This window comes from Manis javanica, chromosome 17, assembly GCF_040802235.1.
Source record: "Manis javanica isolate MJ-LG chromosome 17, MJ_LKY, whole genome shotgun sequence".
Lineage (NCBI taxonomy): Eukaryota > Metazoa > Chordata > Mammalia > Pholidota > Manidae > Manis > Manis javanica.
In genome coordinates this window covers 15,097,349-15,118,499 of record NC_133172.1, presented here as the reverse complement: position 1 = coordinate 15,118,499, position 21,151 = coordinate 15,097,349, and the positions used below count along the sequence as shown (strand labels likewise).

Below are 21,151 nucleotides of genomic sequence, written 5' to 3'. Positions count from 1 at the left end.
GTGGCGTCTTCTGGTCGCGAGCGGCGAGGCGCCCCCTTCCCGGGCCGGGCCTGCCCCCTGCCGACGCCGCGCCGCCAAGGAGAGGCTGCCCACGCCGTGCCCATCACGGTTTATTGTTTCCGGAACAGTGGCCGCACTGCGGGGGGCGGCCTGTGCAGCTGGACATCTCAGCACCTCGGCGAGGGGGAGGGGGGTCTCGAGATGGGGGCGGCGCCGGGGACGCCACGGGCGGACCCTGTGGCCACCGGCGGCGGGAGATGAGCAGAGGCAGCGCGGGGGCCGCCAGAAATAGCAGCTGGAGGCTTCGGCGGGCCGCCCTCACCGCACCAGGTGGAAGGTGAGCCAGTACATGAGCAGAGGCTGCGCCGCCGCCACGGCCATGGTCAGGTACATGCGCAGCTGGTTCCGCGCCCCGCGCACTGGGATCCCTTCGGCCACCGCCTCTGCCAGGATCTTCAGACGCAGCGTCCGGATCTGGGGCGGGAGGGTTTACCCTGAGCCCTCTCGGCCTCCAGTTCCTCTCTCCCTCCACGGCGGGCAGCTGGGCTGTCTGTGCTCCTTTGCAGCCTTAGTTACCCCCAAACCTCCCAAAAGATGGTGAGGACTTGCTCCTCCCCAGGCCTTGTGAGAAAACGTGAGAGTTCCGAACTCAAATGCCAGGCAAGCCCTTGCTGCTTCCACCCGCTTATGTTGGCCAGATGACAATTTTCAACACAGGCCAGAAATGATTTTTATCTTTTTTTTAGACTTTTAAATAACATCTAAGTCAAAGTTTACCTGAGGGTTGGATATGGCCAAACAGCCACCAGTTTTTGCCCCTGCTCCTTGCACATGCTCACACTGAATCCTTCCAGTACCCTTGAGGTACAACTATCATTATCCCCATTTTACAAAATGGGAACTGAGGTTTAAAGAGAAACTGGTTTGCCCAGGATCCAGCAAAGCTTGGAGTCAAACCCAGGCCCGCTGGACTCCAGTGCTCTTAGCCAGCCCCCTCCACTGCACCTGGAAGGGTTCTCAGAGAAGCTACTTCCAGGGTACTGAAATTTTGTTCATCCTAACAAATTCTAGTGGAAAAGCCGACCATGTAAGGAGAGTAAAGATAAGAGCCCACCCTAGCAGCCTGGCTGGCTCCTTTCAGGCCCCAGCTTGGATACCCCGTTTCAGGAGGCCCTGGACCCCTGGCTAAGGCAACCACTACAGGGCTCCTCCGTTTAGCAATGAGGCACCAGTCTAAACTCCCCACCTGTTAGCCTCTGCTTGGATGCCTCCAGGATACCCCACCTCTGCCCAGGAGGCGTGTGCCCTCAGCTCCATCCTCCCCAAGTCCCAGCTCACCATGAACACGAAGATGGACACACAGCACCAGCCCAGCACCAGGTAGTAGCCAATCTTGCCAAACAGCAGGCCCATGAGGACCCCGCCAATCATCCTGGGGTGGGGGGGCAGGATGGTCTCAGAAAGAGGCCCAGTGCTGGGGCTGGTGGGGGGGAGGGGGGAGGGGTACTCACCCAACATATTTGTAGCCCAAGAAGGCTACCAGGTCAATAGTGGTGAGGTCGGTGTTGACAGTGACCAAGTAGAGGCTGAGCAGGATGGCCAGCACTTCCAGTGTCAACCAGGCCAATGCCGAGCTGGCCTGCAACCCTAGGAGGTCTGGGGAGAACCTGCCGGCACCCACGCACCCAAGCTGTCATTGGGTTGGCGGGTGCAGACCCTCCCTGAGGAGCGCCCACCTGTGTTGGGTGGGGCTGGAGACCCGGCAGTGACCAGCATGGATCTGGGCCCTGTCCTCATGGAAGTCCCATTCCAGGGAAGGCAGACCTGTCCTCAGTGACAGCCCAGAGAAGTCAGGGCTGGGACAGGGGAAACACAGGACAGGGGAGGTGCCTGATTCAACAAGGAGGAAGGGTGTCAGAGAGGGCTTCTCGAGGAAGGGACACCTGAGCTGAGGCCTGAGGAAGCAAGAAGCTGGTTGAGAAAGGAGGACCTTGGTCTCTGCCATATCCCCAGTGCCTCAAAAATTAATAGATTATAATTCCAATGACAACTGTTTTCAGTGCCATAAAGGAATGAACAGAGGCCTAAAAGCGAGATGGGGGTCTGACCCAACCCAGCCTGGGTGGGGGGGAAGGCTTTTCTGAGGGAATGACAACAGAGCAGAGATGTATAACTGAGCAGAAACTCAGCAAGTGATGATGCAGGAGAGGAACACACTCCTGAGCAAAGAGAACTAGAGGTGCAAAGGCCCTGGGGCAGCAGTGCCAGGCCCTCTTGGAGGATGGAAAGAGGACGGGACATTGGGCAGAGAGAGGCTGCATGGAGGGCAATGTCATACTAAGGAGCTGGGGCTTGGTCTAGGGACAGAAGAGCCTTCTGAGCAGGGGGGCCATGGCCAGGCTGCATCAGAAAAGACCATCCTGGCTGCTGCAGGGGTCTGTCGGGGCAGGGAACTGAGGATGAGGCTGGATCTGGTCCTGGAGGCCCAGGGGAAGAACAGAGTTACCCAACACGGGCTGTTGCGATAGGCTACATGTGGATGGGAAAGAGGAGAGAGGTCAGGGGGCCACTGAGGGGGACACCAAGGGCTCTGTCTTGGACCAACTGGGAGCACAGCGGGCTGTGAGAGGGGGTCCAAAAGACCTTCCTACTGCCCCTCTGCCCCCCATGCTCCATCCTTCTCTGCCTACTCCAGGCCTCTCTTACCTATCCTGGGTCCCTAGTGCCAGGCCAGCCACCAAGATGTAGGTGATGAAAGCCATAGCTGTGGGAAGCAGACAGACTCTGGTCAGAGCAAGGGCCATCCTGGGCCTCTGGCACCAAAACCTCTGCCCTAGACATGCCCACCCAGAGGGAGGAGGGTGAAACCTGGAATGTAGAGGTCAGGAGCGTTGACATCAAAGCGGGGGGCCACTGGCATGTCCTGCTGGTACTGCACCTCCCAGTCCTGTGGGGACAGCATGGGGAGCAAACAGAAACCCCAGAACTGGGTTCCTCCCACCCTGCTCCCAGGCCCTGTCTTGGGGAGAATCTATGTGAGCTGCCCCCACACTTGCTCCAGGCCCCGCCCAGAGGCTGTCTCCCACCTCAGACCACATTCCCCTCGGTGGGGGCAGTGCTGACCTGGTGCAGGTAGGGGAAGAAGAGCAGGCCCAGCTTTTTGCCCACATACATGGTGTCCACGGCAAAATAATACTTGAGCTTCGTGACAGGGATGAAGCGATCAATCTGGGGAGGCAGAGCTCAAGCCTAAAGCCCTGGCCCCATGGCCCCCGTCCTCCTCCCACTCCCACCAGCCCAGCCCACTCACATTCTTATCCACCAGCTCCTTGCCCTGTGCAGCCAGGCTGCTCCCATAGGCCATGGCCATACTGGACACAGGATCATCCAGGAAGGCTGCCTGGGGCGAGGCTGCAGGGTAGCCCAGGCCGCTGGGTGTCCGCTGGGCCCCGTAGCCCCGGCTTTGGGCTGAACTCGTGTCATCGAAAAGCTGGTGGGGGTCAGCCATGCCCGGCTGGGACACGGGGATCCTCCGCTTCGAGGCTGTAGGGGGCGAGGTGAGGGGCCTCATTCATTCTGCAGGTGCTCGCCTGCCCACTCTGGCCGCCCTGCAGCACGGTTGTGATGTCCGATGGGCATCTAGTCCAGTGTGAGCGGGCTCTGCCTGCCATCCATCCGAGTAATGGTAACTACAATGGTGATGACTGGTAGCTGCTCTGTACTGGGAGCTACTGTCCACAGTCCTGTAGTAAGCCTTCGACAAACAAGCCTCTCTGAGTATCTCCCTTCATGCCCCCACCTCCCTCCCTCAGCTCCAGCTCCTTAGGCCTCACTGCTCACGGAACACACCAGGCACACTCCCACATCAGGGCCTCTGCACTGGCTCTTCCTCTGTCTGAATGCTCTTCCCCCAGACAGAGGTGGCTCCCTCCCTTCCTCAAAGTCTTGGCTCAGTGGGACCTTTCCCCGACCCTAGTCATTCTGTCCACAACTGCATCTCCCTTGGTGGCACTCCTCATCCCCCTTCCCTGCTTCATTTATACCCACAGAACTCAGCACAGCTGATGGACTGTTTTATTTTGTTCACTCTCTGTCTCCCCACTAAAACGTGGGGACCTTTGTCTTGTCCACGGGTGAATCCCTAGCCCCTACAACAGGGCTGGAAGAGGTACTTGATAAATAAAAACCTGATCAATGAATAAATGAGTCTCTCCATTTTACAGATGTGGTAACTGAGGCCCAGACAGGCTAAATGCCTTGTGCACAGGACCAAACAGTGGCAGAGCAGGAGTCCAGTTCACTTTGGCCTGATAAGTATTACATAATTAACCCCAACTGAGCACTTACGTACACCAGGCCATGTTCTAAGCACTATGGATTAACACATTTAATCCTCACGATGACCTCATTTGTGGTGGTGCTATTATCACCCCCTTTTACAGATGGGAAAAGTGAACCCCACAGAGGTTTGGTCCCTTGCCCAAGGTCATACAGATAGTGTGAGGCAGAGCCAGATTTCTAGTTTATAAAAGGCCCCTCTGGCTTCATGAGGGGAACAGCTTAGGGGACAAGGACAGGGAGAGGAGGGGAGGGAGGAAGCTGCTGCGCTGTCCAGATGGGAGATGGGGATGGAGGATGGGGCACTGGGGGGAGGAGGTGGGCTGCTTCTGGATGTTGGAAGTAGGAGGGACAGGGCTTGCTGGAGGCAGCCTTAGTTGGGGTAGGGTGAGGAAGAAGGAGAGGATGGTGATGGAGAGGGCGCATTTGAACCCAGCACTCTGGCTCCACGGCCCCTGCTCCTATCCCACAAGCAAAGCCGCCGCAGCAGGTATTTATTGAGCTCCTCCTGTATGCAGGGCACCACTGCGGGCACAGGGAACAGTGGGAGGTTACAATGGCAGTGGGGAGAGGAATCAAAGAATCTGCGTCCTTTCTCTGCACCTCAATTCTCTCCCCTGGAGATGGGGAGTTAACGGCCCAAGGCAAACTGATGCTCATCAATTGCTCAGCCCTTGGCCTGGCACTGAAAATAGTCATCCCTGTCACCGCTATCAGTTACTAGCAACTCAGCACTTCCTCTCAATCATTTACTGACTGAAAACAGACCCAGGTTCCTCAATCCCAAAGCAAGCAGCACTGCTTCTGGCCCACTTGTCCCCAAGGCTGGACACCTGTCCCTCCTTCATCTCCCACTTCTGAAAACTTTGGTGCAAGGCTTCCCTGTTACCCCCTCAGCCCTTGGCATTTGGGTTCTGCTCCCATTGGTCTCCCAAATGCCCCTCTGCATTAGCAGGCCCAGGCCTCATCCATCTTCTCTGACTCAAGCCTTCAGCAGTGTTTGATGCCATTGTCTCAAATAACCGACCTCCAGCTCTGCTCTCCTGGCTTCTGAGACACCATCCCTACTTCTCGCTTCCTTGTCTGAGCCCCCGCAAACACCCACCGAGCACCTCTGTGCGTTAGGCTCTGCTGCAGGCGTGGTGGATACGGCAATGATCAAAAAGACAAAAACTCCTGCCTTCAAGGAGCTAATGCTCCCCAATCAGTCCCTCTTGATCAGTGACTCATTTCCACCTCCCTCAAGTGTGAGACCCAGTTTTCCACCCTTACCCTGACTTTTGCCTCTCACCTAGGGCCACCTGCCCCAAAGCCACAGCTGTCACAGCACACTGGCCTTGGGCTCGGGGCTCTGTCTCTAGCCACCACTTGTCTCCTGGCTCCAGACCCAGGTCTGGCCCCTTTCTGATGACATCTTGCTTCCCCTGCCTGCCTCAGTGTCCAAATCCTTGATTCCTTCTGTCTGACATCCAACTAACCAATCTCTAGTTCACCCCCCCCCAATATGTCTCACTGTTACCCTCCCTTCTCAGACACTGTCATCTCGCACCTGACTTAATGCCCTCCTTCCAGGTCCCTCAGTCCATTCTTAGCCCCATCAAGCCTCTCTCCAGTCGGCAACTAGGGTGATCTTTTTAAATGCAAAAAAACCATTTCATGTCCTCTGCCTAAGATCAGTGTCCACTGTGCTGAGAATAAAACCCAAATGCCTACGAGGCCCTGCATGACCCAGCCCTGCCACCCACCCTTGTTTGCTACCTCTCCCACCTTCACTGCACCCAGTCCTAACAGTCTTCTGACCCTGCCAAGCTCCTAGCCCCCACAGGCTCTTGGACATGCCATGCTGTCACCTTGGAACACCTTCCCTCGATTAACACTGTCAGTATAGCACTCAGGCCCCAGCACAAATATTTCCTTCTCTAAGACCTTACTCCTCAGTGTAAAGCACTATCCCCCCCTTGTTCTTTCTCATATCAAATGGTTCCTTTTTCCCTTCTAAGCGCTAACCTCGATTGCTAAATATATATTCGTCTACTTGTTTACTTGGCATAGGCCTCCAAATCTTTTACCTCTCACCACAAATCCCCTACTTCTGGCTAATTCCTCATCATTAAATGCCCCTCTTCCAGGAAGTTTCACTGACACCCCCAGGTTGGGTCACAGCATCTTGGCCCTGATCCCTCTGCCTGTGCCTCTCATCAGAGCACCATCATTCTAGACTGTTACTGTCTTCTGCTCTATATTGGACAGGAACTGGGGCTGGCTGGGCACTGCTGTATCTCCATTGTCACCCACCACAGGGCCAGCCAGGCACCTTGCTAATGGACGGAGGTATGAACATCTTTTCCCTCAACAGAAAGGCCTCCTCAGCCCTGAGTCACATCCTGGTTTATTCCCTTTAGGGCCCTCGTTACTCTTCAGATTATCTTGCTTACTTGTTTGCTTCCAACTTTAATGTCTGTCATCCCACTGAATTCTGGGCTGTACATTAACAAGGGCCAGTGCTATACTAGCGGGCACCCGACTTCCAGCAAAGGGCCTGGCACAAGGGGAGCAGTGAATACGTGAGAAGCATGCACACTCAGAAATGAGGAATAACTTGAGAGACAAATTTACAGAGACGGAAAGGGGGCTTGCCCTACAATAAATACAGGTTCAAATTTTAAATGTGGGGTAAGCATGGCCCTCAGCGCTCACGCAAGGATAGGACCTCCGTCCTGAGGAGAGTGGGAGACAGCCCGAAGCCACGGAAGGGTGGGGCCGGCTGAAAGGTAATCAATGAAAGTCGTATTTTTCTGCACATCACACAATATCCTGCCCGAAGTTGTTTTCTTCCAAAGGGATGTCCTAAAGAAGACTCGATCCCAATGCTTCCCCTACCCGGCCCTGGCATCCCAGCGGGGCGCACACCTCGAATTTTCAGATCCCTGACCTCATGACCTCCGACCTGCAGCGATCTCGCTAACCGCTGCGGGGGCCCCGCCACACCCGCGTCCGCCAGTTCCCCTCGATCGGCCACGTACGCCACTTACGCTGCCGGGGCGTCGCCGCCGCCGCCAAGCCGGCCGGCTGCATCTTCAGTCGCCGCCGCCCAACCGCGTTTCGAAATGTGCCCGCCCGGCTCCCGTGGCTACGCCCCACCTGCGATGCGACAGCCAACGGGCGTCGCGATCGTGCAGGGCCACGCCCTCTCGCGGTAGTCAGGACGAGGATATGAGGCGAAGACTGGGAGCCCGTGACGTAAGGCAAGAGCCAAAATCGGAGGCGGAGCAGGGAACAATCCAAGGAGTGGGACCTGTGATGCATGATGGGAAGTGTAGGCATCCAGAGAAGAGACCGATGGGAGATGGAGTTCCCTATAGACGCTCAATTTGCTTCGTTGGGAGCTCTGCGGCGCCAGGGAAGGGTGTGGAGCAGGGGAGAACAGTTCCAGTTGTGTTCCCGAAGGGCCGAGCGGAGTTGTGCGGGCTCTAAACACTTTGCAATTTTGGCAGACGCTAGGTATTAAAGGGAGTATTTACAAGTTAGGTGGGAAGAACCAGGTGTCTTTTGTCGTTATCTTTAGACATTTTCCCAGAAATTCATAAAAATGCTCTTCCGTTGAGATCTGGCTTGTCTGGTCCGCAAACGACACCCTACAACCTCCAACGACTCAAAGCACACACAGGCATACCTGCCAGTGAGGTGCCCTGAAAAAGTTTCCTTAACCTCTCCTCTCTCTGTCCCCCCGTTTCCCCCTTTCCCCTCACGCCGTCTTCCCCTTTCACTCCTCCTCAGCCTCCCCTTTTCTGTCCCTCAGTCTCCACCACTTATCTAAGGCAAAGATAATGGTAGAAGTGACTTTTACTCCGGAAGGAGGTAAAAGCCACCCTGTCACCGTGGCTTTCCCCTTCTTCCTCTGAGACTGTCTTTTCTGGGGATGGTGAGGACTGTTCTCGTCTCTCAGTTATGAGTCCTTGCTCAGTCGCGGTTATTTTTTTAAGTGAGATGCCCCCATCGCTCTTCCGCGCCTCTGGTTTAGCATCTGTCCTTTGGGCTCGGCCACCATGTTCTCAATCTCCTCCCTCTCTCTCTCCCTCCCTCCCTCCCTCTCTCTCTCTCTCTCTCTCTCTCTCTCTCTCTCTCTCTCTCTCTCTCTCTCTTCTGAATTCTTCTGGGAATATATTTTTTTTATTAATAAAGCAAGCATTTCAGCTGCCTGCTGGCCTCAGAACTTGACCCCTTACCCGTTGTGTGACTACTTCATTTTTAAGCCTGCATTTTATCATCTGTTTAATGGGAATAACATAGGAAGGGTTGAGGATTCCATACAAGCCCACGTGTCCACAGAGCCTGACATACTGTAAGCCTTTGATCACTGACAGCCACTGTTAGTGTTTTTATTATCAGGTGTCTCTTCCTGTATGTGGATTGTGAGCCCCAAGTTGGGCTCTGCCCCAAGGACTGCTGCAGTTTTGTGAAAAGAACCAGCTGGGGTGTGTATGAGCTGGGCCCCAACCCCACTCCTCTGCTAGTCAGATGTCGTGGCGATTCCCGGACACTGCTCTCCAGAAGAGAAGAGGGTCAGGGAGAGTGCTGAGTTACAGCTGGAGGGAGATGTGGAGAAATAAGAAAAGGAAATTCTGCCTTGAATAGACCAGTGTATCTGTTGTTCTGCGAGGAAGAGACCCTGGCTCACGCCTATTCATCCTTCCTGACTCTGCTCAGGTATCTCCTTTCTTGGGAAGTTCTTTTGACCTCCCTAAGCTGGGTCAGTCATTCCCTTTGGGCTCCTCAGGGCTCCACAGTCCTCTGGGTTCTGCCCATCACAGCCTTGGTCATTCTGCCTCTGCTTCTCTCATTGAACCTCTTGTTAAGCAGAATAGATGTGAGCGGGGTGGAAAGAGAAGAAGGCCAGTAAAGCCCACCAGAAGGGACTCAAAGAATTAACCAGTTAAAACTAGAGACCAGAAAAGACTCACAGAGTTAATGAGTTAAAGCTCAAAAGGCCAGGAACAACCTGGCCTGGAATGTTTGAATATTCCCCCAGATAAAGAAAAGTATCCCAGCATAGCCCATATCTTCATTGTGTCAATTAGATCATGCCATTGTAAGATTTACTTTAGAGAGCTAAAGGGCCCAGCTTATTCTTTAACTTAACCTACATGCTATTTTTTCATCCTCCAGCACCCCCCCCATCAAGTAATTTGCAACCTAGGCAAGAGATAGGCATCATAATTAACTTAGCAAACAAGACCAGCTATAAACAGCATAGTAAAAACAGGAAAGATTCCATCTTAAAGTTACGATTGCAGTTTAAAACCCAGAAAGTTAAGAAGTAAGATTCTTAACATACTCTTTAGTAAGCAGACAATAACTCAGCCCACCTTGGGGGCAGGGCAAGCGGTCTTGATTGGTAAATTCCCAGGGGGAAGCTGCTATCCTGGGAAGGAATCAAAGCAGTAAATTTCTCGTGTTAATTTTGCAGAATTACCTAAGGGACTAATAATAGAAGAGTCTTAATGTCTTTCATCAAAGATAAACATCTTGAAACCAACTTAGCAAGTCTACTCTCCCTAGCCCTTTCTCATATTCCTGAAAATTCCTAAAAATCCTTAACCGCCTATAAAACTCCAGACCCTAAACTCTTAGGGGCACCTCTTTGAGGTAGCCCACACTCCCCTTTCTCCAAGTGTGCACCTTTTTGCCTTAAATAAACCTCTCACTGCTCAACTTATAACGTTTTGTCTCTGTGCTTTTCCAGTGGTGTCTTTGTTACTTTGCTTTTTTCATTCTAATCCTCTAGATTTAAAGCTCAAATCCTCACTCTCTCTGTCCTATTTCAGATAAGTAGGGAGGAGCTGCTAAAGGCTCATATCTGGGCTTGCCAATTACCATCTCCTAGGTGACCCAGAAGCAATTTCAGCTTCCAGTCATGCCCTTTAGTAGCCTGCCTGAAAGTCTCCTTTCTTTGCCTCTAGGAAGTTCACAAAACATAATCTCACTCCATCCAGTGCTCTGTGGCTCCCCCAAATCCTGGGGTGGTAGGGACTCAGTTCCCACGCCCTGCAGATCCAAGCGGACACTGGACGCCAGGTGACACTGCCTTAAGGAGTTAGCAGGGGATGTGTCCCATGCCGAATAGCAGTTCAATGCACTTCCTTCATCATTCTGTTCTGTCATCCCCTGACACTCTCGCTTTAATAAATTCCTTCCTCACCTTGTACTCAGACTTTTCTGTGTACTTGGAATTGAATTCCTTCCAACACTCTGACCCTCTGTTGAAGTGTTGGGAGCCCCCTGAGGGCAGAGCCCAGGACTGCGATGGTCACTACTCTGTCGCCGACATCACATAGCAAACGACTGGGCACAAAGTAGCAGCTGAACAAAGATTTGGTGAACCCCCGAGTCTGTCCACGACGACACAGAGGATACCTGCTCCTGTGGTGTCCCTCACTGTGGATCAGACAGGCCTCCCCTCCAGGTGCACGCAGGCCCACTCCGGAGCGCACGACTTGGCGAATGGAGCAAGGGCTGGATTTCAGTGTCTCCTCGGCCACGCGCTCTGACGCAGTGCACGGTCTTTGCATCCCTGAGCGAAGGCCTGGAGCAGTTGGGGAGCGACTTCTCGGTCGGGAAGCGGAGGAGACGGCTCCGATTCTCTCTAACCTAGGGAGCCGCGACTCCTGGGAGGAAGCGTGGGAGGAAATGGAAGGAAAGGAAGAATCCCCCCAAACCCCCATCCCCTCTTCGCGTCCTGCTAGTTTCCGGGGTCCGGGAGCGCGGGCCCCACCCTCTCAGGGCTAACACCTGGCGGTGGGGCGTGCCTCAGTTTCCCGGAGGCGGGGAGTTCCGCCCCCGCCCCTCCCCTTTTCCTCTCCTTCCTCTTTGGGGCGCTTGAGGCCGCCCCTCGAGAACTCCCGGAACTGAAGCCGAGCTCCGGGCCGGCGAGTGGGAGTGGGGCCACGTCAGCGGGGTAGTCCGGGCTCCGCGGCGCGGGGCTGGTGGGTGCCATGCGGCGGGGCGCTGTCCTGGCGGGCGCCCTGGCCGCGTACGTCGCGTACCTGGTGCTGGGCGCGCTGCTGGTGGCATGGCTCGAGCGGCCGCATGAGGCTCGGCTCCGAGCCGAGCTGGAGGACCTTCGGGAGCAGCTGCTGCGGCGCAGCCCATGCGTGGCCGCCCCGGCCCTGGACGCCTTTGTGGAGCGGGTGCTGGCGGCCGGACGGCTGGGGCGCGCCGCGCTTGCCAACGCTTCGGGGCCCGCCAATGCCTCGGACCCCGCCTGGGACTTTGCCTCGGCGCTCTTCTTCGCCAGCACACTGGTCACCACCGTGGGTACGTGCGCGCCGCCCTCACCCCCGAGCCAGCGAGGATCCGGGACCCCCACCTCGTCCCCGCCTGCCTGGGGACCTGGGAGCCTTCACGAAATACCCTTGTCCCCGCGGATCTCTCCCAGTCCTCTCTGGGACAAGGACCCCTTCAAAACCCCTCAACGAGGACTCGGGACCCACACTCTAGGATCCTCCCCTCCTCGAGGAGCCCCCATCCAAGCCTTTCCTCCCAGCAGTAAAACCCCCAGTCCCCTCCGAGACTAGGGCCTCCCTCAGAGTACCTTCTGGAGAGCATCTGGGGCCCCATTCCCCTGCTTTAACCCTCTCGGAGACCCAGGTCCGTCCAGTCCCCTCTGGGCCTAGGACCACCTCAGAGGCCTCAAGCCAGGACCCGGGACCCTCCACCTAAGACTCACCCTCTCTGGACGCCGGCCTCAGACTTGCAAGGACCTCGCCCTTCTCTCTGGGTCAGACTGCCAGTCCTTCCAACACCGTCTCCTGACTCTCCACATATGTGCTTCTGGGATGCCCCTTGGGAAGCCTGGTGTCCCAGTGAGGACCTTCTCAGGGTGACATCACTAAAGGCCTTACTGCCAATAGAGGTCCCTCAACAAGGACCTGGGGCCCCCATCTGAGACTTCCACCACTCAGTGGTCAGAACCTAGATCACTCCCCTGCAAGGGCTCTGCTCTCCTCCAGACCAGGGACCACCCACCTCCTCATCCTCTCCAACAGGAAGCCCTGACTCCAGACATAGGACCTTCTCCCCATGCCTGATTCCATCTTGACATCTCCCCTGTATTGGGGAGCTTTGTAGAGTTCTCCGCCCAGGAGACACTCTCCTGTTTCCTCTGAACATGGGACTGCCAGTTCAGCAGCCCCCAGTGGTGGATATGAAAGGGGAACCCACTATGAAGGGAGCTAGAGCACCCTCCAGGAAGGACCCTCTGACTTTTCATCCAGAAGTCCTCCACCCAGGACTTCCATGCCTCCAGTCCCAAAATCAGCTCCAGCAAAAACCCCTAGCCTTTTCCAAACCAGGAACTCCCCCATGGGAGCCTCTTTGAACCCCTAGGTAAGACTCTCACCACTCTCTGGCCCCTGACACTCCTTGGTTAAGAGCCCCAGAACAACCTGGGCCTCCTATCAGGGACCTGTGAGTGTTCTACACACACTGCAATTGAGGGCAGAATCCCCTAAACACACACACACACAGTATGCCAGCCCAGGGACTCAGCTCTCTGCACCTACTACCCCTGCCCATCTTTGATTTCCCAAGGAAGGGACTCTCCTGGGAACCTGGGACCCCTCCAATCTCCACCAGACCCACAGCTAGGCCTCCCTCTTCACCCCAATACTGCCCCAGCCTGCTCTGGACCTAAATTCTCCTCTTCATTAAAGACACTCCAGGCCCCCTCAGCACCCCAGGACACCTTCCCCACCCCACCCCCAGTATCCACTCAAGGCCATGACTGCTTTCTACCCCTGACACTCTCTACCAGGACCTGAGACACCCACCCGTTCCCATCATCCCTCAGCATTCATCCCTCAGGCATCCGTGGGCTCAGAAGCCCTCTCATCTGAGGACTTTCCTCTCAATCCCATTTACCATCCAGAACCCCTCCCCCCACACGTACAGGTGCCTGTCCCCTCCTTCCTCTGGACCCCAGCCCCCAAACCCAAGCTAGGATCCATTTCAAATCAGGACTCTGATTTCAGATTACCAGCTTCCCAGATCTCCTTCTCTGAATTACCCCCCCCACACACCATGGTACAGACCCCTTCCCCCAAGCCCCACCTGGGAATCCCCACCTCGGGGCTACCTGACCTAGGAAACCTGTTTGTTGGTAGGTTCTGCTGGTCCTCCCCCAGCTACTCCCCAACCCCCAGACTTCCTCTTCATCTCCTTGCTAGGTCTTTAGGCCTGGTGAGGAGGCTGGGCCAGGGCCCGCCCATCCTCCTAACTCCCCCTTGCTGCTGGGAATAGCACGCTGCCTTTGGTGGCCCACAGTGTGGATGGCAAACCAGAGCCCCGGGAGCAGGGCTGGATGCTTCTCAGAGACCATCCCCAAGCTGGCTAGGCCTGTCTGACCTGCTCCTGGGCTTCACTGGGTCACCTCAGTCTCCCTCAACCTCCTCCCTGGTCCTGGCTTCTGAGCAGTCCTCCCAGGCAGGACAGGTGAAGAAGGCAAATTCAAGGCAGGCACTTCCTGGGTTCAGATCCCTGCTCAGTCACTGCTCATCTCTCAGCCTCAGTGTCCTCCCTCATCTATAAAATGGGATAATAACACATCTCCCTGCACAGTAATAATACTTGGTAGCAGACTTACCACATATGGGCTTTAAGCCAATCAGCACAACAGCTTTGTGAGGCAGGTATCATTTGTGGCTGTATTTTTTTAGCAGTAGAAACAGGCCCAGAGAGGTTGGCAACCTGCCCAAGGCCACAGAGCTAGGAAGGTGGAGAGTGGAGATCTGAATGGAGGCCATTAGGCCTCAGAGTCTCATGCTCTTAACCAACCCCCTGCATTACCTCTCAGGCTTGCATGAAGAAGGGTGATATGTGTATATTGTGAAAGAAAAGTGATTCCAACACTTGTTAAAAATGGTAAGTTTCTTTGTAGGGGAGAGAGACTGAACTCAGCTCTGAATAGAGCAGACAGCTGGAGATTTGGAGAGCAGGGTGAGGGGGTCAGCGGACGGAAGATTCCTAAAAGGAGGCTAGGGGGATTCTTGCTAAAGTGGCTCACTGGGGTTCTTGCTGAAGATAGGCCAAGGACTTACACATAAGGACTTAGGTATCAAGGGTGGAAGATGAGGAATTCAATGCAGTATCAAGAGGAGGGGGTTCTCCCTGAACTGGCTCAGGATTCCTGCTAAAACTGGGCCTGGTGAGAAAGAGGGCTCAGGGGAGGCTACCTAAAGTTTGGTCAAGGAAGGAGTCTTTGTGTGAAGTGCTGGCAATAATAATGGAGGTTTTCTCATTCTTATGATTTCATTTCATTATTATTATGTTTAGGCTTATTTAGTTTACTCATGGTTATTATATTATGTTATTTCATTATTATCGGTGAAGCCAGGAGCCCTGAATGTATCTGGAGAAAGGGAAAACCAGATGTCATTCAGCGTCCCTGGTTTTGCCGTAGGCCCAAATCTTCTGAGGAAGACCTGGGGCCTGGAGTTGATCCAGGCAGCTTGGCTGCAGGTGAGGCCCTGTGGGGGAGGAGTCAGCCTACCTGGAACTGGGAGTCAGGAAAGAGGAAGTGCATATTATAGTCATGCTAACTCTTCCCATGCCCCGTCCCGACCTGTAGGTTATTGCTATTATGTTTGAGGAAAGGACTGTTTATGAGCCCATTTTGCAGTATCTGAGGAAACTGAGGCTCAGAGAGGAGAAGTCATGTGGCCCAGTTCATGTAGGGAATAAGAGGCAAAGTACTGATTTGGACTCAGTTCTTTGAGGTAGTAAGTAGAGGAGTAGAGGCTCACGGCCCCCATTCTATTCTAACTCTGATTTTCCTGTTTATAAGGATTTTGTGTCATTTGAAAACCTCTCATTTTGGCTAGGCTGCTGGAGTTTTTCTGTCTGTATACTTGTATTAATGAGGGTTGGAGCCATAGTTGCTTAAATGAGATGAAAGTATTTCTTACCCACATTCAAGATAGTCAGTCTAAGACCAGAATAGTCTGCATGGTCAGAGAGCCTGTGCTCCTCTGTACACAGTTTCATTTCCAAGGTCACCTCATGGTCCAAGGTGGCTGCTCAACTGCAGCCTTCATATTTGTGTTCCAGCCAGGAGAGGGGAGAGAAGGGAGATAGGCATCCTCCTTCCTTCCTTTAAGGACACTTTCTGGAAGTTGCTTGCTTCTTTCATCATACGACTCATTGGCCAGAATTATTCCAGAGTCACTCCTAGCTGCAAGGGAGGAGGGAATGTCTTCATTCTGGGTGGCCATGCATCCAGCAAAACTAGGGGATTCTTTTTTTCCCCATTTTTTTTTATTGTGGTAAAATACACATAACATTTCATTTACTATGTTAGCCATTTCTAAGGTACAGTGTGGTGGTATTAGGTACATTCTTATTGTTATTAAACCATCACCCCCATCCATCTCCAGAACTCTTTTCATCTTGAAAACTGAAACAGTACCCATTAACATTCACTCCCCATTTCCTGCTCTCCCCAGACTCTAGTAACCATCATTGTACTTTCTATTTCTATGAATTTGACTACTCTGGGTGCCTTATATAAGTGGAATCATACAGTGTTTGTCTTTGGGTAACTAGCTTATTTCACTAGGCATAATGTCCTCAAGGTTCAGCCATGTTGTAGCCTGTGTCCAAATCTCCTTCCTTTTGAGGCTGAATCAGAGTCCATTGCATGTACATATCACATTTTGTTTATCCAGCCACCTGTTGATGGACACATGGGTTGCTTCCACCCTTTGGCTCTTGCGAATAGTGCTGCTGTGAGCATGGACATACAGGTATCCCTTCAGGTTCCTACTTTCAATCCTTTTGAGTATAAAAGACCAGGGGACCCCTTTGTATGGAAGACAGGCACAAGTGAATACCTGCTGGTATGTGCAACATTTCCACACTTTCTTATTGATCACAGGGCTGGATCCATAGTCTTTTGGGAAAGACATTTTAGTGTCAACATAAACCAGGCCCTAAGCTTACCACTCCAGTCTATCTCTGACCCTTTTTTGGTTTGACTTCTTTGGGAAATACAGAGATTTTAAGTCACATATTACCAAAGTGAGCAATCCCACCAACACCTGAATTCCCCTTTCTCATGTTTGTTTGCAATTCTCACACCCACACTGACCTTTCTGTGTTCCCACAGTCCTCCAGGAGCCCAGTAGAACTTGTCACACCCATTTTAGAGTAGATGAAACTGAGGCTCCAAGCCAGGCTAGAACTTGCATCCTTTAATCATTACATGACTATTGATCAAGTGTGTACTCTGAGCCAGGTATTAGGGCTACAGCAGTGACACAAACAGACAGAACCCGAACCCTCCTGGAGCTGCATCCCTGCAGGGAGACAGACAGTACCCAAATAAGGAAACCATATAGTATGTTGGGAAGTGAAGTGCTATGAAAACAAACCAAAAAAGAAAAAAAGAAAAAGCTGGGCAAGAGAGTATAACAATGTAAAATGAGATGGTGAGGGCAGTTTTCACCTAGATGACATCTGAGCAATGACCTGAAGGAGTGGAGGGATGGAGCCAACCCTGCAGGAAAGAACAGCCAGTGCAAAGGCCCTGTGGTGGGAGCGTGCTGCCATGTGGGATCGTGTGGGGCCCTGGGTGTCGTGATGAGGACTCTGTCCTTTTACCTGAGTTGGAAGCAGCCACAGGAGGGCTCTAAGCAGGGGAGCAATGTGACCTTCCTCAGGTGTCCATAGAGTCCTTCTGGCTGTTTGTGGGGAACAGATGGTGGAGGCAAAGGTAGTGGTTGAAGGAGACAAGGGAGGAGGCTGCTGAGAGGCCGAGGGTGGGACCAAGAGGGCATGAAGTGCGCAGGTTTTGGATCTGTCTGAAGGCTGAGACAACAGGATACACTGACAGATGGAAGGTGGGTGTGAACAATGAGGGAGTCAAGGACATCACCTCGGCTCTTGGCTGGGGATGCCATCACCTGAGATGAGACTGTGGGAGGGGCTGATTCAAGGTGAAATCAGGGCTCTGTTTAGGGTGGCCACAGACCCCTGAGTGGAGGCACCTGGTGGGCAAAAGGATTTCGCACTCACCCCCACAGGCTACGGGTACACAACGCCACTGACCGACGCGGGCAAGGCCTTTTCCATTGCCTTTGCGCTCCTGGGCGTGCCGGCCACCATGCTGCTGCTGACTGCCTCGGCCCAGCGCCTGTCACTGCTGCTAACCCATGCGCCTCTGTCCTGGCTGAGCACGCGCTGGGGCTGGGACCCCCGGCAGGTGGCCCGCTGGCACCTGGTGGCCCTGCTGGCAGGTGTGATGACCCTCTGCTTCCTGGTGCCAGCTGCAGTCTTTGCCCACCTTGAGGAGGACTGGAGCTTCCTGGATGCCTTCTACTTCTGCTTCATCTCTCTGTCTACCATAGGCCTGGGTGACTATGTGCCCAGCGAGGCCCCCGGTCAGCCCTACCGGGCCCTCTACAAAGTGCTGATCACAGGTGAGTGGGGTGGCTGCCCAGGGACTGGGGGCAGGGCCGCAGCCTTGCCCTGGAGGTTCTGAGGGAGACCTGGCCCTGCCCTGGGGGTCTGAGTCCACCTGTCCCCTCCTGCCACCTCTGCAGTCTACCTCTTCCTGGGCCTGGTCGCCATGGTGCTGGTGCTGCAGACTTTCCGCCGTGTGTCTGACCTTCACGGCCTCACAGAGCTCATCCTGCTGCCTAGTCCGTGCCCTGCCAGCTTCAGCGAGGACGAGGATGACCGGGTGGACATTCTGGGACCCCAGCCAGAGCCACGCCAGCAACTCACTGCTGGCTCCCGCGCCAACTACGCCTCCATCCCCAGGTAGCCGGGGCAGGTGCCCCAAGGCTGGATAGACCTGGCCTGCAGCTGAGGGGCCCACGTGATGGGGATGGACCTACTGGAATGTCCACGAGCACATGCCGGCATTTGTGAGGCATTGCCACCAACCGCCTGTCCTTTGTCTCACAGGCCTGGCTCGCCCAGTTCCTCCACCACCTGCCTTGTTCTCAGTTCCTCCTCTCATGTCCCCGACACTCTGCGCCTCTCCGGCTTCCCCACCATCTCGGTCTCTTCCTCACACGTCTCTTTGTGGCTCATCCTTTTATCCATCACTGCTCTTCCTCAGCCACTCATCACTTGCCAATTCTACCAGGCTTTGGGCTCAGACCTCATGTGGGGCACTAGACTGGTCACTGGGCAAGGGACTGCCCGTCTCTGAGCCTGGATCTCCTCATCTGTCAAGTGGAAAGAATATATTCACACATCCAAAACTCCCTCCTTTGTGCTGGCCCTGGGCTGGGCAGTGCTAGGGACACAGCAGTGGTTGAGATGGGTCTGGGCCCTGTTCTCAGGGGGCTCCTGGTTCACTGAAGTAGACACACCTGTCCCCACACAGTGACAGCCCAGAGGAGGCAGGACTTCAGTGAGGAGGCAGAGGGGTTGGCAGCGTGATGGGGACAGCACAGGGTGAGTGGTCAGCATTGAGGTGGGGGAAGCACAGGGAGGTCAGGGAGGACTTCTTGAAGGAAGGGACAACGGAACTCAGCCCTGAAATCTGAGGAATAGTCAGCAGAGGATGGTGTACCTGACTCCAGTGTCTCCAGGGAGCAAGACGTGTGTGGAAAGCCATAGGGTAGGCCTGGGTGATAGAATCTTCCTCAGTGGCCTGGCGAGCAGTAAGCTGAGACAGGATCCCAGCCTGGATCCAAATGGCAGGAAGGCTCTGCTCTTAGCTGAGACACCGGTGTAAAAGCTGTCCCCCTTTACTGAGTGCCAAATGTGTAAGGTGCACTGGGCTCTGGAGCCCGCCTGCCTGGACTCAAATCCCAGCTCAGCTGTATCCTGCCTGTGTCCTTGGGCACCCACTGTACCTCTGTGATTTTCAGTTTCCTCATCTGTAAAATGGCAATACATAATAATACTAGCTACTTCAAAAGACAATTTCACAGATCCTGCTGTGTTATTCTATGATGCTTTCTTTGGCCAGGTTCTGTTCTGGGTACTTTGCAAATGAGGAAGATAATACTATCATCCCTTCACGTAGATGAGGAAACTGAGGCATGGAGAGGGGAAGGCCCTTGTCTTGGATACAGAGCCAGGAACTGTCTGGAAGTAAAGAAAACTTCTCCAAAGCCTCTCAGCAGACTCCCTCTTCCACCTCATTGGCCAAAAGTGGCTCTCATGCCCATCCTGAACTGATCATTGGCCAGAGTGAGGAAGCTATCATGATTAGCTTGGATTCCTCAGGATTTCCCCTGCCCTCAGGACTGAGGCTGGTGAATACTTGAACAAAACTGGGCTTCTATTAGAAAGGCAGAAGGTTCGGAGAACAGACAGATATTGATTATCAGCCAGGGCCAACATGTACAGTTATACAATTTGGGATGTTATGTAAGGGATGTCTGGCTGGCAGGGTGGAAACAAATTGGGGCTAAAGTTCAAGGCTGAATATGCCCAAAGGGGGCTTCTTTTTCTAATTAATGTAAATGCTCCATATAGTGAGCAGTGACCTTCAACTCATGTCCTTACACCAGAGAGAAGAGCTTATAAAGGAGACCGAAAAGGAGTAGGAAAACCAGGAGAGGAGGCCGTGTAGGTAAGAGACAAGAGAATTTTGAGGGAGAAGTCAACATTGTCAAATCATGCTATCAAGTCACACAAAATGGTTTTAATTACTTTGAAATAAAACAATTGCATAGATTTTACTATGTGTCAGGCACTGTTCCAACCCCCTGATAATTTATTTAACCCTTCTAGCAACTCTGTTAAGTACTTTTCCCACATTTTACAGGTGGAGAAAAGAGGGCCCAGAGAAGCCAAATAACTTGCCCAAGTTCACACAGGGAGTACAAAACTAGGATGTGAGCAAGGTTTTCATTGGCCACCTTGTCCCACAGGAGCCCAGAAACATCTGCTGTCTAGCTCTTCCTCAGCCTCCCAGGCTCCCTGGCTTCTCCCCATGGTCGTTGTTGACCTGGCTGCTAAAGTCAGCGGCTGGCTGGGCAGGCAGCTGCTTCTCACCTTATCGAGGGAGATGACTGTGCGATCTGGCTTCCACTTCTCACTGCTTTTCCTTCTAAACTCCTCTAGAGAAATAAACCAGGCCCTGTTCAGTTCAAGATACTAAAAAAAGGTGCATGCTAAAAACTCAAAAGGTACAAAAGAGTGTACACTGGGAAGTCCGTCTTCCTCCTGCATTCTGCCTGTATTGACTGATTCCTCAGGGTTCCCAGGCAGTACCAGCAGTGCACATGTGTGTCATCTGTTTTTTCTTTCACTCTACATAAATGGTACCTAGTATGGTGAAGGTTGCAATGTTAGACTCTGGAGGCAAAGTCCCTGGGTACACATCTGAACTCTGTCACTCCTAAGCTCTGTGGCTTTGGGCAAACGATTTCACCAGCCTGTGCCACAGTTTGAAATCTGGGAAATGGGAATTTACAGCACTTAACTCATGGTTTCTTAGAGAATTAAGCAACTTAATATTCGTAAAGCTCTTAGAACAATGTCTGGTACTTAATAAAATGTTGGCTAATGATTAATGTCCTCATTTCTGCACCTTGCTTTTTTATATCAATTATGTATATGTAATCATACTTTTATATATGTAATTATAAAAACAATCATATATAAATACATAAAATACATATATAACATAAAAATAAATATGTAATTATATATAAAATATAATTTTATAATGTATATATAATATTAATATGCTTTTTCTAACATTCTCATTTCTGAACTTTGCTTGTTTCACCAATCCAGTGTAACTCAGAAATCATTCCACAGACACACAAGTGGGTCTCATACCCTTCTT

The 21,151-nt window shown here is 53.1% G+C and overlaps 2 protein-coding genes across 8 annotated transcripts; one reads left to right on the top strand and one right to left on the bottom strand.

Annotated features, from left to right (window-relative positions):
* Positions 1 to 92: 92 nt before the first annotated feature.
* Positions 93 to 7,816, bottom strand: YIF1B (Yip1 interacting factor homolog B, membrane trafficking protein). Of its 7 annotated transcripts, none has more exons than XM_073225755.1 (8): positions 7,362 to 7,789; positions 3,311 to 3,543; positions 3,124 to 3,228; positions 2,869 to 2,947; positions 2,707 to 2,764; positions 1,512 to 1,667; positions 1,339 to 1,432; positions 93 to 474 (listed from the first exon to the last, which is right to left on the bottom strand). In XM_073225755.1, the coding sequence occupies exons 1-8, from the start codon at positions 7,660 to 7,662 to the stop codon at positions 319 to 321; spliced, it is 1,182 nt and encodes a 393-aa protein (XP_073081856.1). In that variant the 5' UTR covers positions 7,663 to 7,789; the 3' UTR covers positions 93 to 318. The 7 variants fall into 7 exon arrangements, with proteins under 7 accessions (XP_073081856.1, XP_073081857.1, XP_073081859.1 ...); XM_073225756.1 differs by having other exon boundaries at positions 7,371 to 7,779; XM_073225758.1 differs by having other exon boundaries at positions 3,311 to 3,754; positions 7,371 to 7,476.
* Positions 7,817 to 10,840: 3,024 nt separating this feature from the next.
* KCNK6 (potassium two pore domain channel subfamily K member 6) lies at positions 10,841 to 20,881 on the top strand. The gene is made up of 3 exons (XM_017650839.3): positions 10,841 to 11,652; positions 17,415 to 17,810; positions 17,934 to 20,881. Exons 1-3 carry the CDS (start codon positions 11,331 to 11,333, stop codon positions 18,155 to 18,157), a joined length of 942 nt encoding a protein of 313 aa, XP_017506328.3. The 5' UTR covers positions 10,841 to 11,330; the 3' UTR covers positions 18,158 to 20,881.
* The last annotated feature ends 270 nt before the right edge of the window (positions 20,882 to 21,151 follow it).

Coding starts and splice junctions, on each gene's coding strand:
- YIF1B (XM_073225755.1), bottom strand. CDS start 7,662: ATGCCTACACTTCCCATCATGCATCACAGGTCCCACTCCTTGGATTGT. Junction 2,948..3,123: donor TCTTCCCCTACCTGCACCAG/GTCAGCACTGCC, acceptor CTGTCCCCACAG/GACTGGGAGGTGCAGTACCA. Junction 1,668..2,706: donor GCACTAGGGACCCAGGATAG/GTAAGAGAGGCC, acceptor GGGTGCCGGCAG/GTTCTCCCCAGACCTCCTAG.
- KCNK6 (XM_017650839.3), top strand. CDS start 11,331: ATGCGGCGGGGCGCTGTCCTGGCGGGCGCCCTGGCCGCGTACGTCGCG. Junction 11,653..17,414: donor CACACTGGTCACCACCGTGG/GTACGTGCGCGC, acceptor TCACCCCCACAG/GCTACGGGTACACAACGCCA. Junction 17,811..17,933: donor CTACAAAGTGCTGATCACAG/GTGAGTGGGGTG, acceptor CCACCTCTGCAG/TCTACCTCTTCCTGGGCCTG.